The sequence below is a fragment of the Heteronotia binoei genome, chromosome 2 (genome assembly GCF_032191835.1).
Source record: "Heteronotia binoei isolate CCM8104 ecotype False Entrance Well chromosome 2, APGP_CSIRO_Hbin_v1, whole genome shotgun sequence".
Classification (NCBI taxonomy): Eukaryota; Metazoa; Chordata; class Lepidosauria; order Squamata; family Gekkonidae; genus Heteronotia; species Heteronotia binoei.
The window spans coordinates 197,844,767-197,863,006 of NC_083224.1; the positions used below are offsets into that span (position 1 = coordinate 197,844,767).

The 18,240-nt window shown below is 52.5% G+C and overlaps 1 protein-coding gene across 1 annotated transcript in view; it reads left to right on the top strand.

Moving 5' to 3' along the window:
* The window catches only part of CERS1 (ceramide synthase 1), a 58,826-nt gene extending 42,443 nt beyond the window's left edge, over positions 1-16,383 (top strand). The window contains exons 4-7 of the mRNA XM_060233438.1: positions 380-541; positions 9,788-9,935; positions 13,051-13,202; positions 15,608-16,383. Coding sequence (XP_060089421.1) covers positions 380-541; positions 9,788-9,935; positions 13,051-13,202; positions 15,608-15,650 — 505 coding nt within the window. The 3' untranslated portion in view covers positions 15,651-16,383. The remainder of the gene's footprint in view (positions 1-379; positions 542-9,787; positions 9,936-13,050; positions 13,203-15,607) is intronic.
* Positions 16,384-18,240: the final 1,857 nt, after the last annotated feature.

Sequence of the window (18,240 nt, forward strand, 5' to 3'; positions counted from 1 at the left end):
TGTAGCGAATCCGGTATACAACTTTAGCAATTTGGGAGGGGAAACTCTAGAGTACCATAGAAATGTTGATCGGATTCGAGAGCAGTAATCAGTATAACCGACCACACAACACCGTATAGGCTGGAAGCTTTCAATATAGCTAGAGCACCTTGATAGGCTGCTGGGTGAGCGATGACTTTATAGGATGCCCGCCGGGTCAAGTAAAAGCCTGGTGGGAGAGCTCTGTCTTACAGGCCCTGCGGAACTTGGATAGGTCCCTGAACTTGGACAAGTTCATGGCAGGGGTGAGATTCGGGGTGGGGTGGGGGGTTCCGGGTTCTGCAGCTTGGCCACGCCAACCTGATCCTCTCCTCCTCCTCCTCTTCTGTCTGCTTGGCAGGTACCACAACGTGGGCATCCTTGTGCTCTTCCTTCATGACATCACTGACGTTCAGCTGGAGTTCACCAAGCTCAACGTTTACTTCAAGTATCGCGGCGGGGTCTACCACCCTTGGAACGACTTCATCTCAAACATGGGTTGCATCTCCTTCAGCATCAGCTGGTGAGCTCGGCTCCCCCCTCCCCGATCCCACAACCGACTGCCAAGATGAAACTTGACTGAAACTGAAAATGAAACCACAGTGTATATGTGTGTGTGTGTGTGTGTATAGGCCACTGTGTGACACAGAGTGTTGAACTGGATGGGCCATTGGCCTGATCCAACATGGCTTCTCTTATGTTCTTAGGTCCGGGGCAGTGATGCTCTGTATTCTTGGTGCTTGGGAGGGGGAGCAACAGTGGGAGGGCTTCTAATGTCCTGGACCCACTGGTGGACCTCCTGATGGCACCTGGGTTCTTTTGGCCATTGTGTGACACAGAGTGTTGGACTGGATGGGCCATTGCCCTGTTCCAACATGGTTTCTCTTATATTCTTCTGTCTGGGTCAGTGATGCTCTGTATTCTTGGTGCTTGGGGGGGGCACAGTGGGAGGGCTTCTGGTGTCCTGGCCCCAGTGATGGACCTTCTGATGGCAGCTGGGGTTTTTTGGCCACTGTGTGACACACAGTGTTGGACTGGATGGGCCATTGGCCTGATCCAACATGGCTTCTCTTATGTTCTTAGGTCCGGGGCAGTGATGCTCTGTATTCTTGGTGCTTGGGAGGGAGAGCAACAGTGGGAGGGCTTCTAATGTCCTGGACCCACTGGTGGACCTCCTGATGGCACCTGGGTTCTTTTGGCCACTGTGTGACACAGAGTGTTGGACTGGATGGGCCATTGGCCTGATTCAACATGGCTTCTCTTATGATCTTCTTCGTGGTCTCTGTGCCTCACACTCATGGGATAGTGCGCCTGCGCCGATCCCCGAATCGGTATCTGAAAAAGCCCAGGATTTTTCCGCGCTCGGCGCCAATGAGCATGAGCATGAGCAAGCGACCCACTGCGCATGCCCACCAGCGCCCGCGCGGCAATCCCGCCAGTTCCTTTCTGACCGCTGCGCTGAGAGGTTTACCTTTCCGTTTCCCCGGTCGGTGAGAAGTTTTTTGGCTTCGCCTTTTCTTCTCGTTCTAGCCCGTTTACCGTTGTTGTTTAGGAGTTAGTTGTAGTTCATAGTTGTTAGTTAGTTAGTTAAAAAAAAAAAAAAAAAAAGCGTTTTGTGTTCGCCCGCCGGACGGCCCTTCGGGGCGCTTCGCCCGCGCTTTTCCCCCACTCCTCTTTTTCTCTCTCAGATTGTTCTGGGGAGTTTTTTTGCGGCTACTTTCTATGGAAAGTCGCTGGGGGTTTTTCAAACGCTGTCGTGCGTGTGGGAAGAAGATCGCCCCTCCAGACGGTCATTCCCTGTGTCTACTGTGCCTGGGAGAGGCCCACCGAGTAGACTCGTGTCCGCATTGTCTCCGCTTTTCGAAGCAGACGAGGAAGAACCGGGCGGCTCGATTATCTGCGGCACTGATCGAATCGGCGCTTACACCCCATCGACCGATGGAGGTATCGGCACCGAAGTCGTCCGAAACCCCGGCCCTGGAGCTCGCATCGGCCGATGCGGCTCCGATACGGACTTTGGACTTGCCGGAAGAGCGTGGCTCCACGAAACGTTCCCTTGAGGGCTCGGTGGATACGCCCGCTAAAAAGCGCCAGGAGGACTCGGGGACCCGACCTCCGAAAAAGGCGAAGTCGAAGGAGAAGCGAAAGCGACCCCGCACTCCTTCCCCATCGGGCGGTGCGTCGACATCGACGTCGACAAAACCTCCGAAAAAACCTCGGACGCCTCCGCGCCGTAGCCCAGCCCAGCAGCGCCTGTCGGCGTCGGAACAAGAGCCGGAAATCGACTTAACCCAACGGTCTTCGTCTTCGGGCTCCCGTCGTCGCTCCGAAAGCGAATCGACCTCGGAGGTTGATGCGTCGGCACCGGTGATCGACCCACCATTCAAGCCCCGAGTCAGGCGAGACACATTCTATCCTCCTCAACGCTTCCCGATACCACCGTGGGAGCAACGCAGGTGGCAGCCTCCCTACTCCCGGTACGAGACCTGTCGTTGGTACCCGGACGACTACCACGATTGGGAGCAAGCATCCCAATTTTCATCGGTGTCGAGGGTATCCCATCGGTCTCGGAAGGCCTCTGCGTCGGCGTCGGTTCCCCTGGATCGACAGTTGGTTCCGGTAGATGTGGATCGAAGACCACCGATCCTTCCACCGCGAGAATCGACCCCGATGCTCTCGGAGCACTCCACACACAAGGACTCCTCGTCGTCGGAGTCGGAGAGTGAAGTTCAGGGATTGGAGCCTTCACCGGGTTCCCAGACGGCCGAAGATCTCCCGATCTCGCCGTCGGAGGATCTGAAGTCCTATGGGGACCTTGTGAAGCGGATTGCCGCCACCCTCAAGCTGCCTGTGACGCAACCGGAGCCAGTAGTGGACGACAATGTGTTCGATATAATGCAAAGGAACACATCCACTGCGGTTGCCCTGCCAGTGACCAAGGTGATCCTCCAGGTGGTCAAAGAGCCTTGGGCGCGACCCTCCTCGACGCCAGTCTCATCGAAACGGCTGGACCATATGTATAGGGTCCAAGAGACTGGGGCTGAGTTCTTGTTCACCCATCCGCGCCCGAACTCGGTGGTCGTCTCCTCCTCTTCGAAGGCAAGGAAGGTCCACTCCTCCCCACCGGACAAAGAAGGGAGGAAGATTGATGGAATGGGCCGCAAGGTCTACTCCGCGGGGGCACTCGGCATAAAGGTGTCTAACTATGCCGCCTGCATGGCTAGATATCAGTATGCCGTGTGGGAACAACTTTCCCCCTTCCTTTCCTCGTTAACTGAGGAAAAGAGGGCTGCTGCAACCAGGCTACAAAAAGAAGGTCTCGCTGTGGCCAGACAACAACTGGCCGCAGCAAAACATATGGTTGAAGCCTCGGCCAAACAGATTACGTCTGCAGTCTGTATCCGACGGCACTCCTGGCTCAGGTCTACCACGCTCCACCAGGACACTAAGACCTTCATCGAAGATCTGCCGTTTGAGGGTGACGGGCTCTTCAGCACCACAACTGACTCGGCGCTGCAAGAGTTCGACAAGAGTGTCAAAACCTCTAAGAACTTGGGTGTCCAATCTGCTCCTAAGGCTTCCAAATCCAAGCAATGGTCCAAACCCTGGACCAAGAAGCCTTATCAGAAGTTCTCTCCGGAGCAATGGCGTCCTCGCCCTGCCCAGTCCGAGCGATCACCCTACTCGGGTAACGGCAGGAACCGTTATGGATCACAACCGCCCAGCAAGTCGAAGGGGGTTCGCTCCCAGAAGCAGGGGGTTTGACTTCTTCCAAGCACGCGTCGTCGTCCCCGTTGGGAATTCATCCATCCGCCTACGCCCTTTCCTGCCTGCCTGGGAGTTGATCTCCACAGACAGGTGGGCTCTGTCCATCATAGAAGAGGGCTACAAAATAGAGTTTGTTCAGACTCCAAACCAGTCCGTGGTAGTCACCACTCCCCCTTCCCCACCTCTGCTGGCGGAGGTGAACAACCTCCTACAGAAACAAGCCATAGAGGTAGTTCCACCGGAGGCCAGGACGGGAGGCTTCTACTCCCGGTACTTTCTGGTTCCCAAAAGGGACGGGGGCCCAAGGCCTATCATGGACCTTCGGAGTCTGAACAAATTTATTCTGTACCAGAAGTTCAGAATGGCTACGCTGCAAACAATCCTGCCCCTCATCAATCAGGGAGACTGGATGGCGACCCTGGACCTCAAGGATGCTTATTTTCATGTCAGCATCCATCCCGCGTTCAGGCGTTTCCTACGGTTTGCAGTGGGTGCTCGTCACTTCCAATTCAGGGCCCTGCCGTTTGGACTGTCTACTGCTCCTCGGGTGTTCACGAAGCTGATGAGTGTGGTGGCTGCCCATCTTCGTCTGCAGGGAGTCGTTGTCTTCCCATACATCGACGACTGGCTTCTTGTGGCGAAGTCGAGGGAGAGTCTAACAACCCACATCGCTACCACTCTCCGTCTTCTTGGCACCCTGGGGCTGCAAGTCAACCTGGAGAAATCCCATCTCACTCCCTCAAAGACAGTTCAATTCATAGGGGCTCTGTTGGACACTCAACAACATCGAGCATTCCTCCCTTCGCAGAGAGCGAAGGACATCATCAATCTGGTGCAGCTACTTCAAAGGCGGCGGTGGGGCACGGCTCAGCAGCTCCAGCGGATGCTGGGGTTGATGGCCGCGACGACAAGCGTGCTACGTTTCGCAAGACTGCACATGAGAGGCCTACAGATTTGATTCTTGCGCCACTTTCGGCCTCTCAGAGACTCACCTCGAAAGAGGTTCACCATTCCACCCGGGACTCTCCGCTCCCTGCAATGGTGGGGAACAGAGAGCAACATCCGTCAAGGGGCCCCTTTTCATCTGCCGACCCCTACAGTAACCATCGCTACCGATGCCTCCATGTGGGGGTGGGGAGCCCACCTGGAGGAGCTGTGTGTGGGAGGCAAGTGGCCACCGAAACTGAGCCGGTGCCATATAAACTACCTAGAACTGCTAGCAGTTCACTTTGCCCTTCGATCGTTCCGTCCACTGCTGGTGGGACAGACTGTGGCATTGCTTACGGACAATACCACTGCCCTGTGCTATATAAACAGACAGGGGGGGGACAGTGTCTCGCAGGCTATGCTCACTGGCAATGGATCTCTGGGAGGAGTGTCTCCAGTGGGACATTTTTGTAAAAGCTACACATCTGCCGGGGGTCCTCAACATACAGGCGGACTCTCTCAGCAGGGGTGGAGCCTCCCCACACGAATGGGAACTGCAATGGAGGTTCCTAGAGCCGGTGTTCCAACTCTGGGGCTACCCACAGCTGGATGCTTTCGCCACAGCGCAGAACAAGAAGTGCCCATTGTTCTGTGCCAGGGGAGGTGCGGATCCGGCTTCCTTGGGAGACGGACTTCTACTTCGGTGGGAGGGCTGGTTCCTGTACATGTTCCCGCCCTTACCTTTGCTAACGAGGGTGGTCCACAAGTTAGTGCAGGAGAAGCCACGTTGCATTCTGGTGACCCCGTGGTGGCCCCGTCAGGGCTGGTTCTCGATTCTGCTCCAGCAGTCGAGGGGGACCTTTTACCAGTTCCCGGCAGAACCGGACCTGTTGTCGGCCCAGGGAGGGCACGTGCTCCATCACAACGTGCCGCACCTGAAGCTGACAGCGTGGTTCATCGACCACTAGACTTCTCCACCAGGGTTCAACAAGTGCTCCAGAGTAGCAGGAAACCTTCCACCCGTGCCTCTTACGAGAGGAAGTGGAAAAAGTTCAGTGACTTTGTGGTTGACTCTCCAATGTCACCTGACACTGTTGGGCTGCCCACAGTTTTTGAGTTTCTTTTGTCCTTGGTGGATGAGGGGCTGGTATTCTCATCCATTAAGGTCTATTTAGCAGCTATTTCTGCTTTTCATGATTCAGTTGAGGGTTACTCTGTCTTTGCTCACCCGCAGTCCAAGAGATTTATGAAGGGATTGTTCCGCCTTCATCCCCCGTCTAGATCCCCTCCACAGCTGTGGGATTTGACTTTGGTCCTGGACAAGTTGACTCGTCGCCCCTTTGAGCCTATGGCGACATGTTCCCTGCAACTTTTGTCTTGGAAGACTGCATTTTTAGTTGCCATCACTTCGGCACGCCGTGCAGGGGAGCTCACGGCGATGCGGTGTGACTACCCATACCTTGCCTTTAGAGAGGCTGGGGTCTCTCTGGCCCCAGACATTACTTTTCTCCCGAAAGTGGTTTCCCAGTTTCACCTTAACTTAGAGGTTTGGTTGCCCACCTTTTACCCTAGCCCTTCCTCGGATGAGGAACGCAGTCTGCACGCGTTAGATGTTAAGCGTGCCCTCCTGTTTTATCTAAACCGTTCACGGGGTTTTCGTAAGGACAATCAACTTTTTGTTTCCTACTCTGCCCCAAAGTTAGGGTCCAAAATTTCTTCTCAGAGACTGTCCAAATGGCTCACTGAGACGATCAGACTTTGTTATTTGTTGGCTAAGAAGCCTCTACCTGGACCTGTTCGTGGACACTCCACAAGGGCGATGGCCACGTCGGTGGCATTCCTGAAGGGTGTGTCCCTTTCCGATGTCTGCAAGGCGGCTACCTGGTCTTCTCCGCATGCCTTCATGAAGCACTACGCGCTGGACGTGCATGCTCAGCAGAGGACTCGGTTGGGAGCTGCGGTGTTGCAAGCTGTTTCTTCAGGCTGACCGTCTTCCTGCCTCCAGGTATGCTTTGCTTGCTAATCTCCCATGAGTGTGAGGCACAGAGACCACGAAGAAGATAGACAGGTTGCTTACCTGTAACTGTAGATCTTCGAGTGGTCATCTGTGCATTCACACTACCCGCCCTCCTTCCCCGCTGCTGACGGTCTCTCTTCAGTAAAGGGGCTTTCAGCGGTCAGGGAGGAACTGGCGGGATTGCCGCACGGGCGCTGGTGGGCATGCGCAGTGGGTCGCTTGCGCATGCTCATTGGCGCCGAGCGCGGAAAAATCCCGGGCTTTTTCAGATACCGATTCGGGGATCGGCGCAGGCGCACTATCCCATGAGTGTGAATGCACAGATGACCACTCGAAGATCTACAGTTACAGGTAAGCAACCTGTCTTTCTTCTGTCTGGGTCAGTGATGCTCTGTATTCTTGGTGCTTGGGGGGTGCAACTGGGAGGGCTTCTAGTGTCCTGGCCCCACTGATGGACCTCCTGATGCCACCTGGGTTCTTTTGGCCATTGTGTGACACAGAGTGTTGGACTGGATGGGCCATTGCCCTGATCCAACATGGTTTCTCTTATATTCTTCTGTCTGGGTCAGTGATGCTCTGTATTCTTGGTGCTTGGGGGGGCACAGTGGGAGGGCTTCTGGTGTCCTGGCCCCAGTGATGGACCTTCTGATGGCAGCTGGGGTTTTTTGGCCATGTGTGACACAGAGTGTTGGACTGGATGGGTCATTGGCCTGATCCAACATGGCTTCTCTTACGTTCTTCTGTCTGGGGCAGTGATGCTCTGTGTTCTTGGTGCTTGGTGGGGGCACAGCGGGAGGGCTTCTTGTGTCCTGGCCCCACTGGTGGACCTCCTGATGGCACCTGGGGTTTTGGCCACTGTGTGACACAGAGTGTTGGACTGGATGGGCCATTGGCCTGATCCAACATGGCTTATCTTATGTTCTAACATGAAACTGTTTCTCCAACAGTTCTAATAAGCGTCTGGTCTTCAAGGTCAGAAAAAAGGAGATGTGGCATTCTTCTGATGCCTCTGTCCGCTGTGTTCCAGCCTTAAGGTTACTTGAGTTAAACACCTTCCCTGCAAAGCCATGGCAATCCATATCCGCAGGGCTTTTTTTGTAGCAGGAACTCCTTTGCATATTAGGCCACGCCCATCAGATGTAGCCAATCCCCCAAGAGCTTATTTATTTATTTCATTGGATTTATATCCTGCCCTCCCCCAACCGGAAGCAGGCTCAGGGCGGCTCACAACAGTGAAAACATTTAACAGATGTTAAACATTAACTAATTAAAACCTTAAGCGATATAACGATTCGAACATTTTTAAAACAATTTGGTGCTAATGATACATTCCAGTTGTTTCGGTCTTCATGAGAGTCCTCGTATGCGGCTATCGACTAAAAGCAAGTTGAAATAAAGCTGTCTTGCAAGCCTTGCAGAACTGAACAAGGTCCTGCAAGGTTTTTGCTTCTTCCGGAAGTTGGTTCCACCAATTTGTTGTTGTTATTCAGTCGCACAGTCGAGTCTGACTTTTTGCGACCCCCTGGACAAAGTCACGCCAGGCCCTCCTGTCTTCCACCTTCCTCCAAAGTCCACTCAAATTCATGTTTGCTATATCAGTAACGCTGTCCAGCCATCTCCTCTTTTGCCGTCCCCTTCTTCTTTTGCCTTCTGTCTTTCCCAGCATCAGGGTCTTTTCCAGTGACTGCTCCCTTCTCATTGGGTGGCCAAAGCATTTGAGCTTCAGCTTCAGCATCTGACCTTCCAGGGAACAGTCTGGGTTGATTTCCCTTAGGACTGACTGATTTGGTCTTCTTGCAGTCCAAGGGACTCTCAAGAGTCTTCTCCAGCACCACTTCTCCGCCCTGAGCCTGCCTTGGCAGGGAGGGCGGGATATAAATAAAAGTTTATTATTATTATTACTATTATTCTCAAAAGCATCTATTCTTCTGCACTCGGCCTTCCTTATGGTCCAGCTCTCACAGCCATACATTACTACTGGGAATAGCATCGCTTTGACTATACGGACTTTTGTTGGCAGGGTGATGTCTCTACTTTTTATTATACTGCCCAGGTTCTCCATAGCTGTCCTCCCAAGGAGCAAACGTCTTTTAATTTCGTGCCTACAGTCACCATCTGCAGTGATCTTGGATCCCAGAAATGCGAAGTCTGCCACTTCTTCCATGTCTTCCCCTTCTATTTGCCAAGGTGTGATGGGGCCAGATGCCATGATCTTAGTTTTTTGGATGTTGAGTTTCAAGCCTACTTTTGTGCTCTCCTCTTTCACCCTCAACAAGAGGTTCTTTAGGTCCTTCTCACTTTCTGCCATTAGAGTAGTGTCATCTGCATATCTTAGGTTGTTGATGTTTTCCCCGGCAATCTTAATTCTGGCTTGTGCTTCTTCCAAACCAGCATTCCGCATGATGTACTCTGCATATAAATTAAATAAGCAGGGTGACAATATACATCCTTGTTGAACTCCTTTTCCTATTCTAAACCAATCAGTTGTTCCATATCCCGTTCTGACAGTTGCTTCTTGACCCTTATACAGGTTCCACCAATAGGGGGCTGCTACAGAGAAGGCTCTCTCCCGAGTGATCTTCAATCTTGCCTTCTCCAGCCCAGGGATCGATAACAGGTTCCATGTCCCTGATCTGAGTACCCTCTGGGGAACATATGGGAAGAGACGGTCCCTAAGGTAGACAGGTCCTCGGCCATATAGGGCTTTAAGGGTGATAACCAGCACCTTGTAGCAAATCCGGTACACTATCGGCAGCCGATGCAGTTCCCACAGTCCAGGCTGTATGTGCTCCCACGTGGGCACTTACAGGGCTCTCTCTCCTACTGTAAGCTTCAAGAGGATTGGCTACCTCAAGGGTGTGTGGCCTAATATGCAAAGGAGTTCCTGCTACAAAAAAAGCCCTGGGTGTATTGATGAATTGTCTCTCAGAGCCCTTTTGCCCCGAGGTTGTGCCGCCCCCCCACCGATGTGTGTGAGCAGGATGGGGCGGAGTCTGCAGTCCCCCACCGCTGTGCATTGTCTTCTCCTAATGGGCTTCTCCCCTCTTTTCCTGGCAGGTTCTGGTTCCGCCTCTACTGGTTCCCCCTCAAGGTGCTGTACGCCACCTGCCACTCCAGCCTCCGCTCTGTGCCTAACATCCCTTTCTACTTCTTCTTCAACGCTTTGCTCTTCATCCTGACGCTGATGAATCTCTATTGGTTTACGGTGAGTGGCGTATTATTTGTCATATAGTATATTTTCTCAATACGCTTGTGTCACTAAGACACACAGAAAGTAGAGGGACACTGCAGTAAAGGAATTAAGACAGTTTTGTGAAAAATTCCTTTACTGCAGTGTCCCTCTACTTTCTGTGTGTCTTAGTGACACAAGCGTATTGAGAAAATACGAACAGCAAACTGATAAGATGGAGTTTACATCTCCAAGATTACAACTTTGACATTCAGCGTATCCCTGGGAAGCAAAATGTGATAGCAGATGCACTATCAAGAAGAATGTAAATTTTGAAAAGTCTGTTTGTATGGTAATGTTATAGAAGATGTTAGACTGTAGAACTGATGAGGAATGTATATAATTCAACCTAGCGTGTCACAGCTTGGTAAAAAAATACTAAAAACAAAATCCACCATGGAAGGTCGCCAGATAAGCCGGGGCCGTCCAGACAGCCTAACCCAGGGGTGGCCAAACTTGCTTAACATAAGAGCCACATAGAATAAATGCCAAATGTTTGTGAGCCGCAAGACATGAACGTCAGATGTTTGAGAGCCGCAAGACAAGGCACGAAGGAAGGGAGATGGAGGGGGAGGGAGAAGATGGAAAGAAAGCAACTTTAACTTTAAATGCACTTTCCCAAGCTGCTGGCTAGCTTGGAGAGCCACACAATATACAGTAAAACAGGCTTAAAACGTTAGCACTCTTTGGTCTTAAAGAGTTTTCGACTCAACATTACGAAGAACTTCCTGACCGTTAAGAGTGGTTCCTCAGTGGAACAGGCTTCCTCGGGAGGTGGTGGGCTCTCCTTCCTTGGTTTTCTAGATGACCATTGGTGTCTTGATGACCATCTGACACCAATGCACATCCTGTGAATTTAGGGGGAGGTATCACTGCAGATGGTGACTGTAGTCATGAAATTAAAAGACGTTTACTCCTTGGGAGGACAGCTATGGCGAACCTGGGCAGCATAATAAAAAGTAGAGACATCACCCTGCCAACAAAATTCCTTATAGTCAAAGCGATGGTATTCGCAGTAGTAATGCATGGCTGTGAGAGCTGGACCATAAGGAAGGCCGAGCGCAGAAGAATAGATGCTTTTGAGCTGTGATGCTGGAGAAGACTCTTGAGAGTCCCTTGGACTGCAAGAAGATCCAATCAGTCAGTCCTAAGGGAGATCAACCCAGAGTGTTCACTGGAAGGTCAGATGCTGAAGCTCAAAATCTTGGCCACTAAATGAGAAGGGAGCACTCCCTGGAGAAGACCCTGATGCTGGGAATGACAGAAGGCAAAAGAAGAAGGGGACGGCAAAAGAGGAGATGGCTGGACAGCGTTACTGATGTAACAAGCACGAATTTGAGCAGACTTCGGCGGATGGTGGAAGACAGGAGGGCCTGGCGTGACTTTGTCCGTGGGGTCGCAAAGAGTCGGACTCGACTGTGCGACTGAACAACAACAATAAAATTAGTGAGTTTCCTACATTGTGCAGGGGGTTGGACTAGATGACCCTGGAGGCCCCTTCCAACTCTTATGATTCTGTGAATATGTGTGAAAGAGTCACCTATGGCTCCTGAGCCAGTTTGGCCACCCCTGGCCTAACCTGTTTCACAGGGTTGTGAGGACAATACGGAGCAGCAGAAAATTCTGCCAGCCACTTTGGGTCCCCAGTGAGGAGAAAAGTGAGGTGTAAATACAGTAAATAAAAATAATTGATGAACCCCAGCTATTGAGGAAGAATCAACATGGATTCTGTAAGGAATTCTTGTCTCGCCAACCTTTTTAGAGTTCTTTGAGAGGGCCCCGACCTGGATAGCCCAGGCGGGCCCGATCACGTCAGATCCCAGAAGCTAAAAAGGGTCGACTCTGGCAAGGAGACCTATCTGGGAGGCAGGGGCAGACTTTATTCAGCCCTCTCTCTGAATATCCTCCAGGCCCCCAGTAGGGGTCAGTCACCAAGGGTTGCCACAACTTCCAAGTGTGTGCACACGCTCAGGCACATAAAAATACTTTAAAAATAGAATTCTTCGAGGGGTGGACAAACAGGTCCACAAGGGTGACCCCGTAGATCAGGGGTGTCAAACTCATTTGTCATGAGGGCCAGATCTGACACAAATGAGACCTTGTTGGGCCAGGCCATGACAAGCTGGGCCATGTGTGTACCTATTTAAGATTAGGTGGCAGAGATATAAACTTTATAAAGGACACAGACAAACATATATATATGTAATTTAAAAACTTAAAATAAAACAGGCTTAAAACATTAGCACTCGTTGGTCTTAAAGTTGCTTTCTTTGTATTTCTCCCATCGGATCCAGGGAACAGGGCAAAGGAAGCTCTGGCTCTTTCCTTCCTTCCCCAGGAGACCAGGAGCGGGAGGAGCCTCAGCCAATAGAAGGAAGAGGGGCTTGGCTCAGTAGCTCTGCTGTGCGATTGAGAGAATGAATAGAAAAAGAAATCCGTGAAAAATAACTAATACAAATAATAGTCAAATCTCAATCACAAAAAAGCTCAATAATTTATAGGCAATTAGCATTTTATTGGAGTTTTTCAGTACAAAAAACAAGATAGCAAAGGAACAAGGATGTAAATAACATTGTAAATAACATTGCAGCGCAGTAAAAAATATTGACTATAGCTAAGTAAGAAGTATGTGTAAACAAGCCGTAAACCGTATTGGACAAGAACATAACAGCCGCATTATGTATAAAAAAGAAAATAAAAGATGGGAAACATAGCAGGTAGATTAATAACAAGTTATGTAAGATGCCGTAATCAGTCAATTACGGAATTTAAAGAATATCAGCAATAAAAAGTAATGTATGCTATTACTATTATAAAGTGTCCCTTCTGCAACGGTAGTATGCGCCACAGCTCTGTGAGAGCTAGGGCTGACCCAAGGCCATTCCAGCAGCTGCAAGTGGAGGAGTGGGGAATCCAACCCAGTTCTCCCAGATAAGAGAGCTCTGGCTGACCCAAGGCCATTCCAGCAGCTGCAAGTGGAGGAGTGGGGAATCAAACCTGGTTCTCCCAGATAAGAGTCTTCGCGCTTCACCACTGCACCAAACTGGCTCTCAGACGACAGTTGGCAAGGGCCTCTCTCCTCTCTCCGCAGTACATCATCCTCTTTGTGGTCAAGGTTTTGATGGGGCAGGTGCAGGAGGTGAACGATGTGCGAGAGTACGACATCGTCGACACCGGGAGGAAAGCAGCAGCCCTCCGGAAGAACGACGGGAAGCTGCACAGCACCCCCTCCTGGAAGGAAAGGTAGCTAAAAGCGGGAAGGAGGGAGTGACGCCTGAGCCGGCCTGGGTCCTAGTTTGTTGGCCTAGCGAGGCAACTCAGCTTGGGCAGAGACGCTCTTCCCTGCTCCATTGGATGCTGCGTGGGGCAGAGTTTGACCCACCTGGCTCCGAAAGGGGTTCCTGGGCAGGAAAAAGGTCTTCTTCTCGCGATCCCTATGGAGATCCTTAACTGGAGACTCAGGTCATTCTGTCTGCAGATTGGGGGCTCTCACCCTTGGGTTACACCCAAAGCTCCCTCTAAGCTGCGGAGTCTCGTGAGCAAAACTTCTACTTTGTGAGATACTGGCATGAATGTTGTGAGCTGCTGTGTAAATCAGTTTGTTCTGGGTCTGTTTTTTCCTGAGCTGAGGCAGAAATGTGTGAGCCAGAGGCTAAAAAACTGTGAGCTAGCTCACACTAACTCAGCTTAGAGGGAACGCTGGTTACAGCCCTTCTCCCAAGGAACAGAAGAAACGTTTGTGCTGTGAATCCCCACCCCACCCCTGCGTGAACTTAACGAAGCTGTCTGATTCCAAATCAGTGGACCCCCAGTCTGGCTAGACTGGTCATAGAATCATAGAGCTGGAAGGGACCTCTAGGGTCATCTAGTCCAACCCCTTGCACAATGCAGGAAACTCACAAACACTTCCCCTTAAATTCACAGGATCCTCATTGCTGTCAGACGGCCATCTAGCCTTTGGTGCTCGTTGTTCTGACCGGTGTTCCCTCTAAGCTGAGTTAGTGTGAGCTAGCTCACAGTTTTTTAGCCTTCGCCTCACACATTTTTGTCCTAGCTCAGAGCAAACTAATTGATGCAATAGCTCACAACTTGCATGCCGGTCGCTCCCAAGGTCGAATTTTTGCTCACAAGACTCCACCGTTGAGAGGGATTATGGGTTGCAATTCCAGGAGATCTCCAGACCTCCCCTGTAGATTGGCCAAGGTCCTGGGCCAAGAGGCATGGCTTCCCCTTGGCAACCGGAAGACTGTCTGCTGGCAAAACGGAGGCTTGTCATTTTGTACAGGTTTTCAAGCAAGCCGTCCGTTCTGGGTAGCTTTCCTTGCCCTCTGACCTCGCCCGGTCCCAATCCAACCCACTTTCCCATCATCAGCTCTGTAGCTTAAAGTCACAGGGGGGCCACAGGAGGGAGCTATGAGGGTGAGAGCAAGAAGCTGCAGAGGTTGGGGGCACGCCTCCCCCCTCCAGTGTGATTTAAATTCTCCTTCCGCCTTTCCTGGAGCTCAGCCTGCAGTGATCGACTTCCCCTTCCGAAGTTCCAAAGAAGGCTGATTTGTATCTCTGCGCTCCCTCCCCATTCCCCTGCTTTCCTGTGCCCTTCCCCAACTGGGAGCAGCAGGGAACACGCGTGGCTTGTCCACCCTGGCTGAGGGAGACACGTCCTGGCTGCCCTAATCCCTCCTTCCGCACCCTGAAAGGCCTCTAGCTGCCCTTGCAGCCTGTGCAATCTAGAGGCCTCTCCTCCCACCCACCCAAGAACTGACCGTTCAGGCCCATGGGGGTGGGAAACAAGGCAGCACGTGGAGCCCACAGCTCTTGATGGGCGGACTAAGGGCTGCTGGGAGCAGGGGGTGAGGCTGGCTGCCTACCTACCCACCCAACCTTTGGAATCTGCCCACCCAGCACTCTACTCAGAGTGCTTCAGGGGAGAGCTCGCTGGGGCCGTTCCCTGCTTCATGTGCTGAGGCAATTAGGGGTCCCCAGGGGGAGGGGGGAGCCTGTAAAATCCACAAGGACGGGGCCCTACTGGCTGTCACGTTCTCAGGGTGCAGGCAGGCGGGAGTCCAAAGCCGGTCCAAGGTCAAAGTCCAGAAAGTCAAGCAGGGGCCAAGTCGCCAAAGCGAAATCACAAACCGGAATCAGAAGCCAGTGTCCAAAAGCCAACGGGTCAGGGTGCCAAGGAATTCAAGCAGGTCAGGGTCTGGAATCAGGAAGGGGCGTGGATGAAAGCCAAGGGAATCAACTTGTTGCTTCCACGAGGTCCTGGGTGGGCGTTATATGGGAGCCTCAATCAGCCTGCTCCCTGGGTGGCAGCGACTCTGCTAGAACTCAGGGCTGAGAGATCTGAAGCATCGGCGTGCCTCATGTCTTCGCTCTGAAAGTTCTTTCCGGAGCCTGCTTCGAACTCTTGAGATGGGAGGGGGAGAGCTTGGAGGAGATTGATTGTCAACAACCTCCCCAGTGCTTGGAATGTGGGGAGAGTGATGGATGGGCCAGCTGCTGGTTGTTTGGCTGAGGAGCTGGTTGGCAACTCTTCCCAGTCTGTTAACCCTTCCAGCTCCCCCTCGTGACATCATCCCTCTCGGTCCATACTCGTCCCCTTTGGCCCGAAGCGCCAACGGTTCAGCCACTGCTCTTGTCCTTTGCAGGAAACACCTCATGAACGGGATCGTGAAGGACAAACGCCTTTGAGGGGAAAACCAATGCGCCCGGGGAAGGACCTGCCCGGCCCTGCAGCTCCACCCGCCCCCTCCTTCGCTCGAACCCCAGCCCGTTTGGAGAGCTTCCAGCATGGTCCCGCCCCTCATCTGATACGGAACGCTGGAAGAAGCGGCCTCAGCCCACGCTCGGCCGGGGTTCTGTCAACAGCTGCCAGACGGACCCTTTTCTTTGCACTGGTCAAGTGGGAACAGGGTGTTTTTCTTTACAGATGGGAGCGGACGGCGGGTTTGCCGTCTGCCCCATACCTTCCCTACAGCGCTCGGGACGGCGTCGCAAACACCGGCCCTGCCCCCCTGGATCCTTTGGTTAAGGACGGGCGTGAGACGGCAGAGGGGTGTTTCCTCTCCGCCGTCCCCTTTGAGCCCTGATTGGCTGAGCGAAATGAGAGGGAGGGCTGCCGTCGCTCCGGGAAACCAGTCGCCACGGAGAATCGATGAAGTTTGGGTCCCGTTGAAGATGGAAGGAGGCCCTGCCGGACTTCTCCCTCTGTCTCTCTCTCTTTCTCTCTGTCCCCCTTTATGTATTTTTTGGGGGGGATACGTCTTCTGCCCCAGCACCTGTTTGGAGGGAGGTGTTGTCTCCTCCCCTCTGCCCCCCCCGCTCCTCACACTTTGGAATACCTGTGAACAGATGAGAATTGGGAAGAGCGACCACCCGGAGAAACAGCAGGCGCGTTCAGGAAATTTGCTTTTAAAAATGTTTTTGTTTGTCTGTGTATGCGTATTTTGGCTGCCAAAAGTGAGCAGAATACAGGGGGAGGGGTGTGGAGAGACCGAGTAGCAGGTGGCTGCGGTCTGTAAATACTTGTGCTCCACTCAACGGCTTTTTTTGTAGCAGGAACTCCTTTGCCTATTAGCCCATGCACCCCTAATGGAGCCAGTCCTCCTGGAGCTTACGGTAGGCCCTGGAAGAAGAGCCCTGGAAGCTCTTGGGGGATTGGCTCCATCCAGGAGGTGTGGCCTAATATGCAAAGGAGCTCCTGCTGGAATTTCACCCCTGTAGCCAATCTTCTTGGAGCTTACAGTAGGCCCTGGAAGAAGAGCCCTGGAAGCTCTTGGAGGATTGGCTACATCAGGGGTGCGTGGCCTAATATGCAAAGGAGGTCCTGCTAGAATTCCACCCCTGTAGCCAATCCTCTTGGAGCTTACAGTAGGCCCTGTACTAAGAGCCCTGGAAGCTCTTGGAGGATTGGCCCCATCCAGGGGGTGTGGCCTAATATGCAAAGGAGCGCCTGCTAGAATTCCACCCTTGTAGCCAATCCTCTTGGAGCTTACGGTAGGCCCTGTACAAAGAGCCCTGGAAGCTCTTGGAGGATTGGCTCCATCCAGGGGGTGTAGCCTAATATGCAAAGGAGCTCCTGCTACAAAAAAAGCCCTGATATGCAGGCCTTTTTTTGTAGCAGGAACTCCTTTGCCTATTAGGCCACACCCCCTTGATGAAGCCAATCCTGGCGCTTACAGGGCTCTCCGTACAGGGCCTACGGTAAGCTCTTGGGGGATTGGCTTCATCGGGGGGTTGTGGCCTAATAGGCAAAGGAGGTCCTGCTAGAATCCGTTACAGGGCTCTTCGTACAGGGCCTGCTGTAAGCTCCAGGAGGATTGGCTACATCAGGGGTGTGTGGCCTAATAGGCAAAGGAGGTCCTGCTAGAATCCCTTACAGGGCTCTTCGTACAGGGCCTATTGTAAGCTCCAAGAGGATTGGCTGCATCAGGGGTGTGTGGCCTAATAGGCAAAGGAGTTCCTGCTAGAATTCCTTACAGGGCTCTTCTCACAGGGCCTACTGGAAGCTCCAAGAGGATTGGTTGCATCAGGGGGGAGTGGCCTAATATGCAAAGGAGGTCCTGCTAGAATTCCTTACAGGGCTCTTCGTACAGGGCCTACTGTAAGCTCCAGGAGGATTGGCTCCATCAGGGGTGTGTGGCCTAATAGGCAAAGGAGTTCCTGCTACAAAAAATGCTCGACCTTGGAGAAAAGCCTCACAGAGGCTGGCTGTCCCGCAGAGCCTCCACGGGCAGTGAGAGTACTCCCGCCGAGTAGCAGGTGCTGGAGAGGACCAGTACCTTCCTTGCTGCAAGCAGCCGTCCATCTATAGTACAAAAGCAGCCGCGCTTTTTGAGCCTCCAGCCGCCTGCAGTTTTGCTCCGCCCATCGACTCCGTGAAAGGGGAGGGAACCCAGGTGGGGCGATTTGATCTCTCGGAATGGTCTGTCTGATCCAAGTCCGAAACATCCCCTTCCTGGGCCACTCAAAGCCACAAATGTCACCCCGGCAAGATTAAGAAACTGTGGCCTTTTCATCCCTGCCAGCAAAATTAAGCGGCAAGAAGCATTCCCTCTAAGCTTGTGAGCCAGTTTGGGGTAGTGGTTAGGTGCCCGGACTCTTATCTGGGAGAACTCGGTTTGATTCCCCACTCCTCCATTTGCACCTGCTAGCATGGCCTTGGGTCAGCCGTAGCTCAAAGGGTGTCTGTTATGAGGGAAGAAGGGAAATGAGATTGTAGGCTGCTCTGACACTCTGTCCTTAAAAGGGCAGCTTCTGGGAGAGCTCTCTGATCCCCACC